This window comes from Prionailurus bengalensis, chromosome A3, assembly GCF_016509475.1.
Source record: "Prionailurus bengalensis isolate Pbe53 chromosome A3, Fcat_Pben_1.1_paternal_pri, whole genome shotgun sequence".
Taxonomy (NCBI): Eukaryota; Metazoa; Chordata; class Mammalia; order Carnivora; family Felidae; genus Prionailurus; species Prionailurus bengalensis.
Window position 1 is genome coordinate 62,569,024 of NC_057354.1, and position 19,226 is coordinate 62,588,249.

At 42.4% G+C, this 19,226-nt stretch overlaps 1 protein-coding gene across 7 annotated transcripts in view; it reads right to left on the reverse strand.

Moving 5' to 3' along the window:
- Window positions 1-19,226, reverse strand: part of FER1L5 (fer-1 like family member 5) — a 60,350-nt gene that overhangs the window by 23,002 nt on the left and 18,122 nt on the right. For all 7 annotated transcript variants that reach the window (XM_043603247.1, XM_043603246.1, XM_043603248.1 and 4 more), the window contains exons 11-20: window positions 17,049-17,079; window positions 16,325-16,440; window positions 15,969-16,092; window positions 15,477-15,529; window positions 13,556-13,624; window positions 10,684-10,727; window positions 10,508-10,590; window positions 10,337-10,431; window positions 9,241-9,366; window positions 7,551-7,728 (exon numbers count right to left, since the gene is read on the reverse strand). In XM_043603247.1, the coding sequence (XP_043459182.1) occupies window positions 7,551-7,728; window positions 9,241-9,366; window positions 10,337-10,431; window positions 10,508-10,590; window positions 10,684-10,727; window positions 13,556-13,624; window positions 15,477-15,529; window positions 15,969-16,092; window positions 16,325-16,440; window positions 17,049-17,079 (919 nt within the window). The remainder of the gene's footprint in view (window positions 1-7,550; window positions 7,729-9,240; window positions 9,367-10,336; window positions 10,432-10,507; window positions 10,591-10,683; window positions 10,728-13,555; window positions 13,625-15,476; window positions 15,530-15,968; window positions 16,093-16,324; window positions 16,441-17,048; window positions 17,080-19,226) is intronic.

Below are 19,226 nucleotides of genomic sequence, written 5' to 3' on the forward strand. Positions count from 1 at the left end.
TGGGATCGAGCCCCATGTCGGGTTCTGCACCGACAGAGTGGAGCCCACTTGGAATTTTCTCTCCTTCTCTCTCTGCCCTCCATACCCCCTCTCAAAACAAATAAATAAACATTAAAAAAACATATATATATATATATATATAAAGAAAACTCACATGGGAAGAGATAGTCTTTATTTTTATTAAAAATTTTTTTTTAATGTTTATTTATTATTGAGAGACAGAGAGACACAGAGCATGAGCAGGGGAGGGGTAGAGAGAGGTAGAATCCAAAGCAGGCTCCAGGCTCTGAGCAATCAGCACAGAGTCTGCTTGAACTCACAAACTGTGAGATCATGACCTGAGCCAAAGTCGGTCTCCCAACCAACTGAGCCACCCAGGTGCCCCTAGAGATAGTCTTTTTAACAAATGGTGCTTGAAAAATTGCATTCATATACAAATTAATTCAAAATGGATCATACAGCTAAATATAAGAACCAAAAGTATAAAACTTTTAGAAGATAGGGAGAAAAATCTTCATAACCTTGGGTTAGGGAAAGGGATCTCAGATATGACACCATAAAAGAAAAAAATTGTACTTCCTCCAAATTAAAGATATTCACACTTCAAAGATACTGTTAAGAAAATGAAAAGATAAGCCAGATTATTTGAAAATCTTATACCTAATAAAAGACTTGTATCCAGCATATATAAAGAACTCTTATAACCCCATAATAAGAAGACACACAATCCAATTAAAAAACTGTAAAAAATATATATACCACTAAAGAAACTACTAACAGAATAAGATTCTAATCTTGTATCCATGAAAGAGTACATCATGTGCCAGGGAAAACTGACCCCAAAGGATCAACACTTCAACATATCCTGGTGAAGTTAGTAGACTTGCAAAATAAAGGATATTTGGGGAGCTGGACAAAAAGATCAAGAAATTTATGGGGAAAAATATCAGAAAAAGGGAAGGTATTGGTTATGAAACTTTTAAGAAACCACAAACTTCTAGAACAAAACATGAGAGAATTCTCCTTAATAAATCTGGAGTGGAGAAGACCTTTCTAATTATGACTCAAAAACCAGAAGCCATTAAAGAAGTAATCTGAGTACATAAAAAAAAAAAAAAAAAAAGACTTCATGGGAAAAAAATCCCAAACACCATAGACAAAGATATGAGACAAATATGGGAGAAATACTTACAGGTCATATCATAAGGGCCTAACCTCCCTTATCTATGAAGGGTTCCTAGAAGTCAATAAGAAAATAACTAATATCCTAATAGAATAAAAGAGAAAATAGATAAACAGGAAATTAATGAAAAACACAAATGACTTGTAAACATATGAAAAGATGCCCAACTTCATTTATAACAACAGAAAAAAAAAGAAAACTACACCAAAATGCCTCTTTTCACTTACCAGACTGATCAGGGTCTCATACATTGCTGGTGGGAATGTTGAATGGTACAACGTTTATGGAGGATTATCAGTCAGGGTACAGCCAGGAAAAGAAAAAGACCATGGCAGATATTGGAAATAGAAGGAATTTAATGTGTTGAAAGGGCCAAGAGATCAAGAAGGGGAAAGTGACCTTATTCTCATATTAATAACAGGAGTAAGAGACTTCTGTTTCTAGGGCTAGGGAACAAAATGGAGGCAGTGGTGTGACCAGAGACAGGTGCACAATATCACTTCATCATCGAGATAGCTGTGCAGGGCGCTGGAGTCACTAAGAAGGTGATGTCCAGCCAGTAGTGGGTGGCATGGCAGAGGAGCAGATGCCAGGCCAAGGCTGGAACCATGGAGGAGGGGCCAGCCAAAGGTGGGATCTTTGAAGGGATGTAGCTACTTCCAGAGATGTCTCCTGAATCAGGGGTGGGAGGGAGGGAGAGGGGGAGGCAGAAAGACAGAGTGAAGAGGTGAAGAGGTGTAACAGAACAACAGTGTCTTCTCTTTTTATCAGCTGGCATGGGACTCTGGGAAATGTAGTTTGCAGGTGTTCAGCTCTGAGATACAGAGTAGATCCAGGAAGGGCGAGAATGAAGTTTGATATAGAACAGAGCATGCAAAATCTCTCCTTGCTGGAGATGATGACAGCAAACGGGAAAATGCCCAGCACAAAGGGCAGTTTTGTAATATCTGCCAAGATGCAAATACACTTTGACCAATTTCACTTTGGGAAATTTATTCTACTGTTATACTGACTCATGTGACTTACCTGTGAATAAGATTATATCTTGACAGCATTACTTGTAAAAGATTGGAAAAGTCTGTCAAGAATTATGAAAAGAAAGCGCACGTGTGTGCCCATGCTCTCAAAGAATAAAATAAGGACAGCTATTTTTAGATATTACAGAAATAAATAGATAATAGTAAGAAACTATGGTAGAAAATAGTTTGGTGGTTCCTCAAAAACTTAAACAGAATTACTATATGATCCAGTGCTTCCACTCCTAGGCATAAACCCTAAATAACTAAAAACAGGGACTCTGGTATGTGTATACTGATGTTCATAAGCAGCATTATTCACAACAGTTACTGTGGAAACAACAGCTAATAGCTATTAGCTATTAATAGCTAATAGCTAAAACAATTTAGCCAATAGCAAAAATGTGGAAACAACCCATGTGTCCATCAACAGATGAATGGATAAACAAAATGTGATATGTACATACCAAGGGATATTATTCAGCCGTAAAAAGCAATGCAGTTCTAACACATGTTATAACATGGATGAACCTTGAAAACAAATGCTAAGTGAAATAAGTCAAACACAAAGGACACATATTATTTGATTCCACATATGAGGTATAGGCAAATTTAGAGAAACAAAAAGTAGAAGAGAGGCTACCAGGAGCTGTGGTGAGGAGGACAAGGGGATTTATTGTCTAAAGGGTAGAGTTTCTGTTTGTGATGATGAAAGAGTTCTAGAAATAGAGGTGATAGTGACACAACATTGTGAATGTACTTAATTCCACTGAACTGTACATTTAAAGATGGTTAAAATGGTACATTTTATGTTATGTGTATTTTGTCAAAATAAAAAAAATTCTTTAAAGATACTATGAATAATTTTATGCTGAAAATTTTGAAAACTTACATGAAGGGAATTTATAAATTCCTAGATAAATTAAACCTACCAAATTGACTTAAAAAGAAATAGAAAAGCTGAATAATTAAAATAAATCTGTATTTAAATCAATCAATTAGAAAAAAACACCAGGCTTATATTTAGAGGTGAGTTCTATCAAACTTTCAAGAAACAGATAATTACAGTCTTACCCAAATGCTCCTAGTGAGTAAAAAGAGGAAATGCTACTCAATTTCATGAGGCTAGCATAACTTTGATATAAAAATCGAACAAAGGACACTACAAGAAAGAAAATTACAAGAAAGATCAATCTTATTCATATAGATGCAAGAATCCTAAACAAAATATTAGCAAACCAACTCTAGAATGAATAACAAAGGTGAAAATACAATTATACTATTATGATTGCATTTTATTTTATATATAACAGTTATATGTGACTATATAAAATATGTGAAGTAGTTATAATATTAACTCAAGGTAGATGATGATAGATTAAAGATCAATATTGCAATCTCTTGACCAACTGCTACAAATAATCCAGAGATATATAGCCAGAGAGGAGATAGAGCATAATACTAAAAAAAACCCCAAAACTAAACAAATAAAAAACACTTGATTAGAACAAAAGAAGATAGGAAAATTCCAGCAGGCTTTTTGTAGAAATTGTCAAGCTGATGCTAAAGTTTACATGAAAATGGAAAGGAACCAGAATAGCCAGAAATTGCATTATTTTGTAAAAGAATAACAAAGTTGGAAGACTTACACAAACTGATTTCAAGACTTGCTTTAGAGCTATAGTAATCAAAACAGTGTGGTATCAGCATAAAGACAGATCAATGGAACAGAACAATGATTCTAGAAAGAGACCCACAACATATGGTTAATCAATTTTCAACAAAGGTGTCAGAGTAATTGTAAGTGGGAATTAATAGTTTTTTTTCCCAGCAAATGTTACTGAATTGGTTATCTTTATAGAAATAAGAACCTGACCTGACACCATATACAAAAATCAAGTCAGGTTAGATCATAAACCTAAATAAAGAAGCTAAAATTATAAAGCTTGTAGAATGAAACACAGAATACTCATGATCTTGAGGTAGACAGTATTTCTTGGACCAAATAGTATATTACTTAAAAGAAAAGATAATCTCACTTTATTTATTTATTTATTTATTTATGATCTCTACACCCAACCTGGGCCTTGAACTCATGAACCTGAGATCAAGGGTTGCATGCTCTTCTGACTGAGCGAGCCAGGTGCCCCTCAAAATTAGAATTTATTTGCTTCACCAAAATTAGAAACTTTTTATCTTCAAAAGACACTGCTTGGAAATTGAAAAGTCAAGCCACAGAGTGGAAAGTATTGGCAAAACAGACCTGACGAAGGACTTGTATCCAAAATACAAAAGAATTATTGGAATGCAATGTAAAAAGCCAAACAACCCAGTGAAAGACTGGCAAAAGATTTGAACAGTGCCTTCACTACAGAAATATAGGTGAGCATGAAAAGACACTCACTATTGCTACTGATTGGAGAAATGGAAATTAAAATTACCATTATGTACATCACACCCTCTAGAATGACTCAAATGTAAAAGGTCATCAGTATCAAAAGTTGGCAAGGATGGGGGGCAAGTAAAACTCTCAAACACTGCTGTGGGTATGTAAAATAATACAAACAGTTTGGAAGACTGTTATTCTCTTTAAAACCCAAATTCCAGGGGTACCTGGGCGGCTCAGATCATGATCTCACGGTTCGTGGGTTCGAGCCCCATATCGGGCTCTGTGCTGACAGGTTGCAGCCTGGAGCTTGCTTTGGATTCTGTGTCTCCCTCTCTCTCTCTGCCCCTCCCCTGCTCATGCTGTCTCTTTCTGTCTCTCAAAAATAAAATAAATGTAAAAAAATTTTTTTAAAAAACACCCCAAATTCCATTTGTAGGTATGTAGCCAAGAGAAATGCAAGCACATGTTCATAGAGAGACTTGTATAGGACTGTTCATAGTGGCTTTATTCATAATACTCCAAAAGTTGAATCAATCTAAATGTCCACAAACAGGGGGATGGGGAAATAAACGGTCATTATGGAGTACCTATCAGAAATAAAAAGGAACAAACACTTGTCTATGTGAATAGATGTAGGATGAATACTTATAATACTATGCTGAGCCAAAGAAGCCATAGAAAGAGAACTGTATATATGATTTCACATATATGAAGTTGTAGGAAAAGCAAAACAACTATATAGTGATAGCACAGCAGTGACTGCCCCCAGGGGTTGGGGAGATTGACTGAAAAGGGGCATATGGCAGCTTTCTGGAGTGATGGAACTTTCTGGCCATGGTGGTTACATAGGTATATGTATTTGTCAAAATGCATCAAATTGTATACTTAAAATATGTGCATTTTATAGTTTGCAAATAATATCTCAATTAAACAAATAAAAAATCATCATTAAGAGAATGAAAAGCCCCAAACTTAGGGAAGATACTTCCAATACACCCATTGACAAAGGATCGTTCCCAGAAAATATAATGTAAAGTCAATAAGAAAAAGACAAGCCTAATAGAATAATGGATAAGACGTATTATAGGCTTTTTACAGATGAGAAAAACAAATGTTTGTAAACACATGAAAAGGCACTCATCCTCCATTAATAATTAGGAAAATGCAAATCAAGATTTTATAAGATACCATTTTACATCCATCAGATTGGCAAAAATGAAAAGGCTGGGCAACATCAAGCACTGGTGAGAAAGCGGAGTAATAGGAATTCTCATATCATGCTGATGAGAGTGTAATTTGGTATAATTACTTTTGCTTTGAATCTCTCTTTCACTCCAGGGTATATAATTTAGAGGAAGTCTTGCACTTGAGACCAGGAGACATGTACAAGAATGTTTATAACAAAATTATTATAGTAGGAAAAGAAGACACATCCCAAATGTCTACATACACCACATAATTAGTGTTATAATCATACAGTAGAACATATACAGAAGTGAAAATGAACTTCAGCTACACACACCAACATGAAAAAAATTAATATGGAGCAAAAGATGGAAAATAGATGAATGTAGACTGCAAAATTCCACTCGAACAAAATGCAAAAATAGTATGCTGTTTAGAGTTGCCTACATAGGTGGTAAAAATTGAAAAGTAGAGTAAGGAAGTGATTATCATGAGGGTCGGGATTGTGGTTATTTTGTGGGTAAATGGATGTGGGAAGAGCATACAGGGAACTTCTAAGTGCTGGCAATTTTCTATCTTTTAAGCTGGGTAGTGAGTTCAGGGGTACTCATTTTATTTTTCTTTAAATTGTATACATACATTTACTATACTTTTGTATACATCATAATTTAAAAATAAGTAGAACATTATGCTAAGTGAAAGAAGCCAGACTCCAAGGACTACATATTGTGAATCCATGTGTATGGTAAAATGTCCAGAATAGGAAACTCATAGAGACAGAAAGTAGATTAGTGGTTGCCTGAGTTTGGGGACATAGGGGAGAAATAGTGAGTGACTGCTAGTGGGTACAGGGTTTCTTTCTGGAACGATGAAAATGTTCTAGAATCAACGAGATGGTTGCCCAATTCCGTGAATACACTAAGAACAACCGAATTGCATACTATACGTGGATGAATTGTATGGTGTGTGAATTCTATTTCAATAAGCTGTTCTTAAAAAACCAGGGAAGTTTTTTTAAGCACAGAAAGGCTCTCAATGGGCAACGAGACTGCAAAGCTGTTGAAGTGGAAGGGGAGGCAGTATTCCTCTAGAACAGTGGCTCTCAAACTCTAGCATGCATCTGAATCACGTGAAGGGCTTGTCAAAACACAGATCGCAGGGCATCATCCCCAGATTTTCTGATTCTGTAGAACTGAGATGGGGCCAAGAATCTGCATTTCTAAAAGTTCCAAGGTGATGCTGATGCCTGGCCCAGGGACTGCACTTTGAGAACTGCTACTCTATTGTGTCTGGTATAGGTGTTTAATAAGTATATATTGGATGAATGGATGAGTGGATGAATGGATGGAAGGGAGGCTGGCTGTTTGGGACAGTGGATGGGTGGGAGATAATGGATGAAAGGGTGGATAAGTGGATTAATGGATGGATAGAAGGTGGGAAGACAAGTAGCAGAAGATAGTTGCATGGATGGATCAGGGGTGGTTCAGAGTAGTAGGGAAGAATATGGGGTTGGCAAAGTTGTAGTGTGGAACTTACTGTAGAGAAGGACTTGACACGAACACCTACTTTCAACTCCTGTCATGGGCTCACTCACTGTCTGCTAGCTGTGCAATGTTTGGCAGGTGACTTCACCTCCCCGAAGCTCATTTTCCTCATGTGTGACATGTGGGTTAACAATACCTATGAATGTTCCATGAGCTAATACCCTTAAAAGGGCCAAGCACAAGCCTGGCATGCAGTGGATGCTCTCTATTCTTTGGTTGGATCTGACTATTACCATCATATATCACTGGGCTGTACTGTGTGGTTGAGACGAGAGGCTTGTAACTCAGGTCTGTCTTGTTCCCATAGTGGCCAATGCTGACCTCGAATTGGATCAGGTCCTTAAAGTTGGGCATCATGGTACAGGAAAGGAAGATGACGCACAGCCCATACTTTTGGCGGTTGTGGTGCTTCTAAAACAAGAACCCCCACATCCCCAGTACATAAGCCAAGGCTACACAGATACACAGGGAGGCAAAGATGAGGTGCCCTGTTTCTTTCAAAGTCATCTTTGCTTCTCTTCAGGGTGAACTGGTGACCATCTTTGAAACCCCGCCCCCTTCAAATCCTGCTTTGACTCCCGCTCAAGGGCAGTTCCTCCCAGGACCTCTATCACCTGGCCCCCTCCTCCCAGTCAGCTGTGGTTCCTTTCCTTCCTGAAAAGGAGGCTTCTCCCTCTGAGGCAGAGAGGGCCAGACTAGGCTCTAACTTGGGCCACCTCATCCCTTCCCATTTTGCCTAAACGCCCTCCCCTGATGGAATGAGTGTGGGCAGGGGTGTGATGAAGGTGACATACACACACACATCTGCTCTGAGCCCTTCTCTAACCGCCTCCTCCCACATATGCTCGAGGTCCTCCATCTACCATGTCAGCTGCTCTTATTTCTGTGGCCAACCCCTGCCCTCTTCTTGCACTCACTCAGTCTGTTCACTAGCTGGTCTCCCCTGTCATAAAAAATAACCCTCCTCACTTCTGAGCCTCTATTTAGCTACCACCTGATCTTGTCTCCTTCTATTTTCCGGCCAAGTTTCAATGCACTTGCCTATATGCACAGTCTGCATGCAGCTTCTCCCTCACACGCATGCAGTCTGGCAACTCTCTCTTCAGGGGGCTGCCTCAGTGCTCTCCTTTGCAGACTCCTCCTAAGTCTCTTCTGCAAGCCCCTCCTCTTCCTCAACCTGCCTTAGGCTGTGGCACTCTTTCACCAGCCCACTCCTCCCAGGCAGTTCCTCCACAACCCTGTGTTCAGATCCCGGTGTGCTGACGACACACCATCTGTCTAGCAGCCTCGGGGACTGGTCTTCATGGATGTCTAACAAGCACAGGTCAAAGATGGGATTACATCGTCCACCCCCCAGGCCTGCTTCTCCTTCAGGGAGTCCATGTTGGTGCATGCCACCTCTGACCACCTTGCCACCTGAGGCAGAAAATGGGCATCAGCTTAGGGCAGTTGGCCTCATTTCTTATTTCTTGTTAGTCTGTGGCTCGGATCATTCTGTGTCCAAAAGGTCTCTGGAACTTGCTCCCTCCTCTCAGGCTCTCCTTCCCTGTGACCGTATTCCCATTTTTTTTGAATAAGTGGGTGGTTATTCTTAACACTGCTCCTTCTGCCCCTTCCTGCATCAGTGGTCTTCCCCAGCCTTCAGGAAGAAATAAAAACTCCTTAGAACATAATTTCTCCTTAACTAGATTACACATTTCTTAAACCAAAACCTCATCTTGTATTTACTGGGTGCCTGACGCAGCATGAAGTCCCCATAGGGGCTTGATAAAGAGTCAGGTGGGTTGACCAAACATCCTCATGTACCCAACAGGTCATTCAGCTTGTGGCCAGGGCCTCTGCAGTGCCAGGAACAGGACCCGCAGTAGATTTGGGGTGGGCAGAGGGACTCTTTACTCCTGAGTTACCTTTTCCTGTAGTTACCTCTATATTGGTTACTTCAGAGGAGAGATCCTTCTTAACGTCTTGATGAGGACTGAGGTTGGTGAATAACTCCAGGAAGATCCGGCCTCGATAAGCTAAGCCATCCTTAACAGCATTGGGAATATTCTAGGGCAACAGGAAGGGAAACAATGACAAAAGGGATGTGAAAAAAAGAGCAAATTTCTCCTGACACCTTTGCAGCAAAGACACTATTGCCTAGTAACTTCCTGCCTAGGGATGACCACAATCTAGGGGCAGAATTCCAGACACCCCAGACATGGCTGTGCCAAGAAACCTCTGGGCCCCGACCCCTCTTCTGTACTGAGGCCCACTCCTCCTCTTCGTGCATTTTACCTGCTGATCAAATCAAAGTACTGATTCCCAGCAAATGCTTCCAGCTTGGAGGAGGCTGTGATAACTACTGGGTTTGTGCTTCCAGCCTGGCAAATCAGGGCATGCCCTGCCTTCTTAGCAACAGTGATTGGTCCAAGGAGAGTACACATGACCTAAGGCAGCTAATTAGAATGCTCCCCTGGCCTTCCCTATCAGAGTCTTGGATGGCCACTGGCCAGCAGGGAGGCTTGACTGAAGTAGGAAAGGATGAAGGTCACAGGTTGACGAGCAGCTGAGACAAGAGATGGAATGAATGAGCTAGCCTCTTAATGGCATTGAGGTCCTGGTGCCTGCAGCTCATCCTCACTCAAGAATTCTTCCCAGCCCTGTTCCCTTCCTTTAAGCCAGTTGGACTTGGCCTCCTGGCATTTATCACCAATCTTTAATAGCCCAGTACTTTCCACATTTACTTATGCCATTTTAGTCTTCTATGTCCTTTCCACCTGCTGGAAATCTTACCTGTCATTTCATCTCAATGACCCTTCCTCAGTGAATGCCCAGAGCTCTCCATCTGTTCCTTTCTTGTGACACAACACACGTCCCATATACACATAGTCATTTACACATAGATTACATGTCCTCTAATAGCATAATGGACAGAAACCAGGGCCGGGCCCTCCCCAGTCACGTCCCAGGCCCCAGCACCTTTCAAATGGTTGGTTTTTACCTCCACTGTTCCCTAGAGCTGTCATGAGAGGCTTACAATGTCTTCTTCCTGGATCCTGAAAGGGGCCTTTTTACCCCCATGAAGAGTCAGGAAGCTGGGGCCAAAACAGGGTAGGAAGCCAGAATACATTCCTGCAAGAAGAAAGGGTGAGGGCGACAGGGCCAGGTGGGAGAAGGGCAGGAGGTAGGGGCCTGGGGGATCGCTTGCCTTCTATTTCTGCTCCGGTGGATGAGATTTGGTTGAGGAACAGACTGACAGTCCCTATCTCATCCTGGCACCTGTTCTTGGGGCTGGAGAGAAACATAGTCTGCAGGTTGAGCTGCTGGCCCGGCTCAGATTTTCTCCTCCCGTACTTGTTTTTCAGCCTCTACCCAGCGGCTCACCAGTCCAAGACTCTGAACTTGATGTAGCTGGAGAGACAGGGCAGCTGCAAGAGGAAAGCAAGAACAGCAGTGGGTGCATGTTCGAGTGGTCTGGTCCTCAAGGAGACTGAGTGCAGCTGGGAAGTTCTGGGTCTGGGTCCAAGGCCTGGCTCAATCATCAGTAAGCCATGTCACCACAGCCAAAATGAATTTACCATGGGGACATATAAGCCTGTGGCTGTGGACTCCCCACTTGCATGGGCCTCTTGAAAGGACCTGGGAGAGGCCTAGGAGTGTGTCCCATGGTTGCTTTGGTATTATTATTCTTTTTTTTAAGTTTACTTATTTATTTTGAGAAAGAGAGAGCACATGAGAGAGCATGAGCAGGGGAAGGGCAGAGAGAGAAAGAGAGAGAGAATTCCAAGCAGGTTGCGTGCTGTCAGTACAGCCCAATGCAGGGCTCAGTCTGTCTTGCATGGAGGTTGTGGCCTAAAATGCATTCTTCACCATTAGCAGTTAGCTTTTAAACAGCAAGACATCTATCTCCTCAGAGAGTAAATAGTAGTAGCTGTTGTTGTGGGGTGGGTTTCTGTTGTCCTGTGGCCTGTGCTAAATGATCCACATGGATCACCTGAGTGACTCCTCCCAACAATCCCATAAGCCAGGTGCTATTATTCCCATTTCCAGACAGGAAAATTGAGGCACAGAGCAACTGAGTTCCTGAAGTTCTCAAGTTATATGCAGGGGCTGAAGCAGCTTTAGAGGTCCTAATGACTCTGCCATAACCCAGTGAGGACTGTGATTGTTCCTAATTACAGATGGGAAATGAGGCCCAGAGAAGCAGAAGGACTTGCTCATGGTCACCCAGTAAGAAGTGCAGTCAGATGGGAACCCAAGCTTCTGGGTCTTACCTCCTCTGCCATAGGGTCCCCTCAATTACAAAAACAAAAAAACCAACCCATATGGAAAACAGCTGCTAGGCTTGAGATCGGAGTGGGACTCAGGTCCTCTCAGTCGGGCCCTTTCCCCTCATAGCAGCTCCTGGGGGTGTCCATTCTCTCCTTGCCAGGGAAGCTGGGGGCAAGGGGGGAAGTAGGGAAAGGGCTTTCCAGTTGAGCAAGTATCTAGGAAGAAATGAGGAAAGGCCCACTGGAAGTTGAGAGATGGGCACTGTAAGACATCCAGGTCTTCCAAAATTACAAATCCTCCAAATTCAAACTCATGGCTGAACCATCTTTTCATCCACCCTGTTGAGAATTCTCTTCCCCTTTCCCAGTTCCTTATCTTGACTGCCCTTCTGTCCTGGGGCACTTGGACTGTGAACTGGCTAACACCCATTTTTAGCGGAGTTTCCCCTGCAGCCTGCCTTTCTGGGGCCCTGACCAACTGGCCTCAGATGCTACCATATCTGTGGCCATCCTGCCATTCAGAGTGAGGCTCACACCTGCCTGCTGCATTTCTACAGGGCTAGTGACAATCAGGCCTGCATCCAAATGGCTCCAGCCTAGGAGACTGTGTTTCGTGGGAAACGTGTGAGGGGCCAGGGAGTGTATGGACATCTTCAAACGTTGGAAGGTCTCTTTCAGGGATGAAGGAAGGCCTGGCCTGTGCCACTGGTTTCTGAGCCTAAAGGCAGCCGGACATGAGGGAAGACTTTCAAGACTCTGAGCATCTGGCCACGAGCCTCATCACAGCCAGAGACAGGTGGGAGGGATCAAAGGTGGGGGATAGACTAGGTTCCCTTTAAAATCTCTTCCTACTGGGGCACCAGTAGGAGGTGGCTCAGTTGGTTGAGTATTCGACTCGGTTTTGACTCAGGTCATGATCTCACAGTTCAAGGATCAAGCCCTGCCTCCAGCTCTATGCTGACAGAACAGAGCCTACTTGGGATTCTCTCTCTCCCTCACTCTCTGCCCCTCCCCTGCTCACGTGTGTGTGTGTGTGTGTGTGTGTGTGCACATGCGCACTCTCTCTCTCTCTCAAAATAAATAAAATCTCTTCCTACTTTAAGAGTCTATAAAATCACCCAGGAAGGTAGAGATTATGAAGAATGGTTAAAGATGATGCCTTACAGGAGGCAGACTAGGGAAGCTTCTAGGAGAAGCAAGGAAGAGGGTGCCAGGAAAGTAGAGGGGAGCTCATTAGTGATTTTGTGTCACACAAATGTAAGGTATAAGGAAAGCAAAATACTCTCTGGGTAGCCAAATAGAAGCCACACAAAGTTCTATGCACTCATCCTTTTGATAGTGGTCAAGTTATCTTTCAGAATTGCGTATTCTTATTCTACATGCAGCTCTTAGAAGCCTGGCATGAAGTCAAAGGCAAACAAGGCTCTCCTAGGCTTTAAGAGAACTGGCATCTACACCACTGATAGGTGACTAAGAAGGACTGAAAAACTATAAAAATCAGACTACAGAATCCCACAAAGAGCATCTTGGAGCCATTTAGTGTAGGCACAAATAGCCCATACTACATGTAGCCCATATACTAACTATGTTCCCACAATACCTCTAGGCCATTAACAAAGAGCTATAATTATCTTCAGGGCACTTTGCCTAGATGATAAGAAAATGTACAATGCAATTTAGAATAAGTCTTTAAATTCATTTTAAATGATTTTTTGGTTTTGTTTTGTAATGTATGTGAAAGGGCATTTTAAGTTTTCTGGAAAGTTCAGTTGTATGGCCCATTCATTTCTTAACACTGGACAAATAAAATAAATTTTCTGTAACATGTCCTTCTTCATGTTCCCCATCAGGCAGATCCTGCCCCCCATCCACCCCATGCTTCTTGGCTCCTACCTTCTATCCACACCCCTACACAAACACCCAAACTTTCTTTCGTTTGTGGGCCATGAGGAGGAGAGTGGTCAAGATGGAACAGCGATATCTACCTGAATCTGGAAGGTCAGGATCTGGTTCCATATTGGGTTCTCGGTTTGGGTCAGCACATTTGTCTTGAGCTAGAAACATTCCACAGCAGTGTCAGTGCCAGCCTGTGCCCTCCTTCCTCCACTGGCCTCAGCTTCCAGCCCTTCCAGCCCAGCCCACAGATGGATGCTTTCTCCAGCACAGGGCTGATCACGGGAATGGTCTAAAGACACTTTGACAACTTCTCAGCTACAACTTCAGTCCTTTGTATATCTTCCCATCTCCAGATTCCCTAATATTTGCCCTTCAATCATTTTTCAATTGACTTTGTTTTTATTTAAAAAATTTTTTTTAACATTTATTCATTTTTTGAGCAACAGAGAGAGAGCACAAGCAGGGGGAGGGGCAGAGAGGGGGGAGACACAGAATCCGAAGCAGGCTCCAGGCTCTGACCTGTCAGCACAGAGCCCGATGCGGGGCTTGAACTCGTGAAATGCAAGATCATGACCTGAGCCGAAGTTGGATGCTTAACCAAGTGAGCCACCCAGGTGCCCCTCAATTGACTTTGCTTTTAAATAGTCATAGCATTACTAAATTTCTTATATGAATGCATACACATAGATTTTGTTAGATAAACTCTAAGATCCCAATAGAAAAGTAAACAAAAACCATGTCGACAGTGGCAGTACACAATGTAATACCCTTTTCCAAAGCATCACTTGACTTCATTTTTTTTAAGTAGGCTTCACACCCAACACAGGGCCAAATAGGGTGCCCGAACTCATGACCTGGAGATCAAGACCTGAGCTGAGATCAAGAGTCAGATGCTTAACTGACGGAGCCACCAGGCACCCCTACTTGACTTCATTTTTAAACCTGGCTCTATTCTAAGCAATCATGTTGGTGAAATCAAAAGTTGGTTGGACTGATTGAACTTTTTAATACGCACTAAGAAATCAGGGCGCCTGGGTAGCTTACTTGGCTAAGTGTCTGACTTCGGCTCAAGTCACGATCTCGTAGCTGGGGAGTTGGATCCCCACATTGGGCTCTCTGCTGTCAGTGTGGAGTCTGGAGCCTGGAGCCTGCTTCATATCCTCTGTCCCCATCTCTCTTTGCCACCCCCCCCCCTTGCATGTGCATGCGCTCTCTCTCTCGCTCAACAATAAACATTAAAAAAAATACACAGTAAGAAAACCACAGAGATACTAAAGTTTTTGAAAATTGTGTGCCACCTATCACCCAAGAGCATCTTCCTAGACCAGAGCACCCAAACCCCACTCAGTGTGGTAGTTTTAAAATATGTCCACAAATCCTTTGGTATATCTTCCTTTGAAAGGTAGACACTGATTTCCCTCCTTTTATGTATGGGCTGGATTTAATGACACTTTTAATAGGTAGAATATGGTAGAAACCAGGGTTTATGAATTCTATGGTTTATGAATTTAAAGAGACAAACCTCTTTAACCTTAACCCAGCATTCCCCAGATTTGAACATAGGATCCTTTTTTTGCACATAACATCCATTAGCACACTTTGGAAAATGCTACTCTCTATTTACAGAGGATCATGGAATGTCAGCAACTCTCTGGCCTAGAACCTTCCATTTATAGATGAAGAAACCGAGGCCCAAAGAAGACAGTGACAGTTTCAGTGTTGTCTGTGGGCATGTTGTTTCATTCACTCATTCACTCATTTGTGCCCTTTGTGTATATTTGGCTTTCACTGGGCATTTTCTCCATGCAGGGCACTGAGCACAGCTCTGGGATACAGGGTGACTAATCCATGGCCTCCACCTTCAAAGAGTTCCTGGTCCAGTGATCAGTCACAGCCCATTGATGGAGGAACTTAGATACTAATCCTGGGCTCCTGCCCACCAACTCCATCTTTCCCCATACACCATCTAGGTGACAATTTCTCTAAACCTCAGACCCTTTCTACACTTACCTTTTCCCCAATTAGTTCCACCTCCAACACAGGACTCACTAAGTGCTGTTTCTCTGTGAACAAGAGTTACAAGATTTATGAGACAGAAGTATTTTTTTTAAGGGGAGGAAATGGAGAGGTGATAGAACCACTTGAAACCCTATGCCATCAATTGGCATGGTGCCCCCTAGGCAGACCTCTCCCATTTCCACTATATCTCTATGTGCTGGTATGTGTCATGCCACATAATGGGCAGCAGGGATGGGTGCTAGCATAGGGAACTGTGAGTCTGCCTCTGGGCATCGAAGACAATCAGGGGCATATGGCCGATTTTAAAGGGTATCTGTAGGGCCTTCATAAAACAAATTTTGGTGGATTTCAGTCTCACCTGTTCCTCTCCACCTAAATCTTAGGTTAGCATCAAAATGGAACAGGGAAGCCCCAGGAGAATCCAGGTCGCCACTGTGTAGGGAACCTCCAGGGTCACTCCCTCCCCGCCACCCTGACTCTAACTGAGATGAAGGTCCTCCGCGCAGTAGATGAAGAAATGTAAGTAGGCCAAGTTGACCGGGACCACCGTCGACTTGAAGATCTGAGTGCTGGTGTCATCAGTCCCATAGGGCAGCTTTTGATCTACCTGTAGAGACCAGACCTGATAGGGTCAGAGTCATAGGATGGCCGTGGCCATGGCCATCAGATTTGGCTTCCCCAACATTCCACTTGGTATAGGGGAGGGATGGACAATCCTCGAGTGACACAGTGTACGAATTAAAGCAGGTGAAGATCAATGGCCACACTGAGGGCCCAGGGGTGCCCTACAGAAGCAGCTACAGTAGGAAATGTTATTGGGGTGTCTAGGGAAGCCTCACCGGAGCCTGGTCTCCCACACTGAGGACACAAATGGTGACTTTCAGGTAGCCTCTCACACCATTGCTGGGTTCATTTGGCTGGCAGAGGCCTAACCATTTCCTCAGGAGTGTGTGACCTGGAGGGGCAGAGGGCCCATGGGAGACTGGCCTTCAGTCTCTATCCTTCTTCCCTGAAACCAGGAGAGGGGTGTGGAAGTGTGTCTCCTAAATTCTGGTTCCCATACAGTAGCAGAGGAAAATGGGAGTCACTTCTACCACTGGGCAAAGCTAGTATACTCCCAGGCTACCAGCCATTGCCTTTAGGAAACAGAGACCCCTCTCTCCCATCCTGGGAACCTACAGTTGTTAGTATCCTGGTCTGAGAGAGGCAAGCATTTTCCCCAACCCTAAGTCCAAACCTCAACCTGGTATGTATGTTGTGGCCAGGTTGTGTGTGATGGTTACAGTGGAAACCTCTACTCAAACATCAGTCCCCCAACACTGGCCTCAAAAAATAGAAATTCAATTCCAGGTTGCAATAAAAGGTTAGCATTTGATCCAAAGGGATGCTTTGAAGTTTTACAGAGAAAGATCTTATGATTATAAATATTATCAAATACAGAAAATAATTCATACCCTCTAATACTCTCCCCCATGTGTTGAACATACAGGAATTTTGAGATGTTTGGACAACTGATCTGCTTTTTCTCAGAAGGCACACGTATTTGCAACAACTGTTACCTACCTGCAGAACGGTAGATAAAACCAATATCTGTCTGGAAAGACAAGAGTAGAGTAAGGATTAGTTACTCAAGATTTTCAACACCAACGAACAATAGTACTGTACTGACAGTATTAGCCACTAGTGCTTGAGAACTTGCCTTGCCCTAACTCCTTTACTCTTTACAACAACCTAGAAGTTGGTCCATTATTACCTCCACTCTGCAGAGGAGGGTACTTAGTGTGAGAAAAGGGCCTAAAGTCTTACAACTAGTAATTACACGAGGAGATCTGGATTGAAAGGATCCTTAACCACCACGTAGCACTGCCTGGCCAACACAGCATTGACTCTTCCCTGTTTCTGGATTGAGAAAGGTGTCTCCCATCCTGGGGAAGAGGATGGTTAAGGGAGGAGCTGGCAAAGAGACTATGGGCTTTCCCTTTCCCCTGGGAGAGGGTTTCTGACCAAGGCCTGAGGGTTGTGGTACAGGATTGAAGGTGGCGGGTGGCAAGGCACCGTGAAATATTCAGGTCACCCTTGTATCCCACATCTGAAGGTTCCATAGAGTAGTCCCCAAATTCTTCATGTTAGGCCTGCTTTAAAACCCAGTTACCCTTTTGGAGTGTCTGAGTAGCTCAGTCGGTTGAGCATCTGACTTCGGCTCAGGTCATGATCTCCCGGTTCAAAAATTTGAGCCCCACGTTGGGCTCTGTGCTGACAGCTCAGAGCCTGGAGCCTGCTTCAGATTCAGTGTCTCCCTCTCTCCTTGTCCCTCCCCCAACTCACTCTGTCTCTGTCTCTCTCTCAAAAAAAAATAAACATTAAAAAAAAAAACAACTCAGTTACCCCTTTGGGTTAGGTAGGCAAAGATTTTTTTAGCTACAACAAGAAAAGCACAATCCATAAAAGAAAAATTTGATGAGGTGGACGCCACTGAAATGTAAAACTTCTGCTCTTTGAAAGACACTTAAGAAAATGGAAAGACAGATCATATACTGGGAGAAAATATTTCCAAGTCATATATCTGATAAAAGGACTTGTATCCCAAATATATAAGAAAGCCTCAAAACTCAGCAGTAAGAAAGTGACCCAATGAAAATGAGCAAAAGATCTGGACACTTCAACAAAGAAAATATATAGGTGACAAATAAGCACATGAAAAGGTACTCAACATCACGAGTCATTGGGGAAGTGTAAGTTAGAATCACAGTGGAATACTACTCAGCAATAAAGAGGAATGATTATTAACACATGCAACAAAATGTATGAATCTCAAAATAAATATGCCAGTGAAAGAAGCCAAACAAAAAAGAATACATGCTGTATTATCCTATTTATATAAAATTTGAGGAAATGCACACCAAGTTATAGTTCTAGAATGCAGACCATTGGCTGCCTGGGGATGGGAGTGGGTGGGATGGGGGTGAGAAGGAAGAATTACAAAGGAGCACAAGGAAACTTTTGGGGGTGATAGATGTGATAGATATGTTCATTATTTTGATTGTGATGATCATTTCAAATGATACATTTTAAAATATGTGCAATTCATTGTATGTCAATTATACCTCAATAAAGCTGGAAGAAAACAAAGAAAAACGCAGGCACCCCTAATGAAGCAATAGATCCAGGCAGTGATCATCAATGGCTGTTAACGACATAAAAAGAGAGACCAACATACATTCTGTGCCTTCTGCTGAAGTCATTTTGCCAGATAATGGACCCAAATCTAGCGAGCCTCTAGACAGCAAACACCTGGGCAGAGAGGTATGTGAAATGATCCTTCAGAGATGCGGTCAGCAAAATCCAGACGAGAGGAAAACTCTACAGGACAAACTATCCACTTTCTTTAACAAATTACAAGGAGAAAAAGGGAGTGGGACCAACAGAATTACAGACACCTAAAAATACATTTTAACCAACTGCAGAGTACGCACCTGGTTTGGATCCTGACTTGAACAAAACATAAAAGGAATTCATAAGATAATTAGGGGAATTTGAACACTGATTAGTATTTAATGCTATCCAGGAATTATAAAGGTTTTAAAATGTGATAATTACATTTGTTTATGCTTAATAAGATATTTATGTATAGAAATATTAACTGAAATGTTTAAAAATATGATGTCTTAGATTTGATTCAAAATAATCCAGTGGGTGGGGAGGTAGGCCAGGGGTAGACAATACATCACTGGCAATGAATTA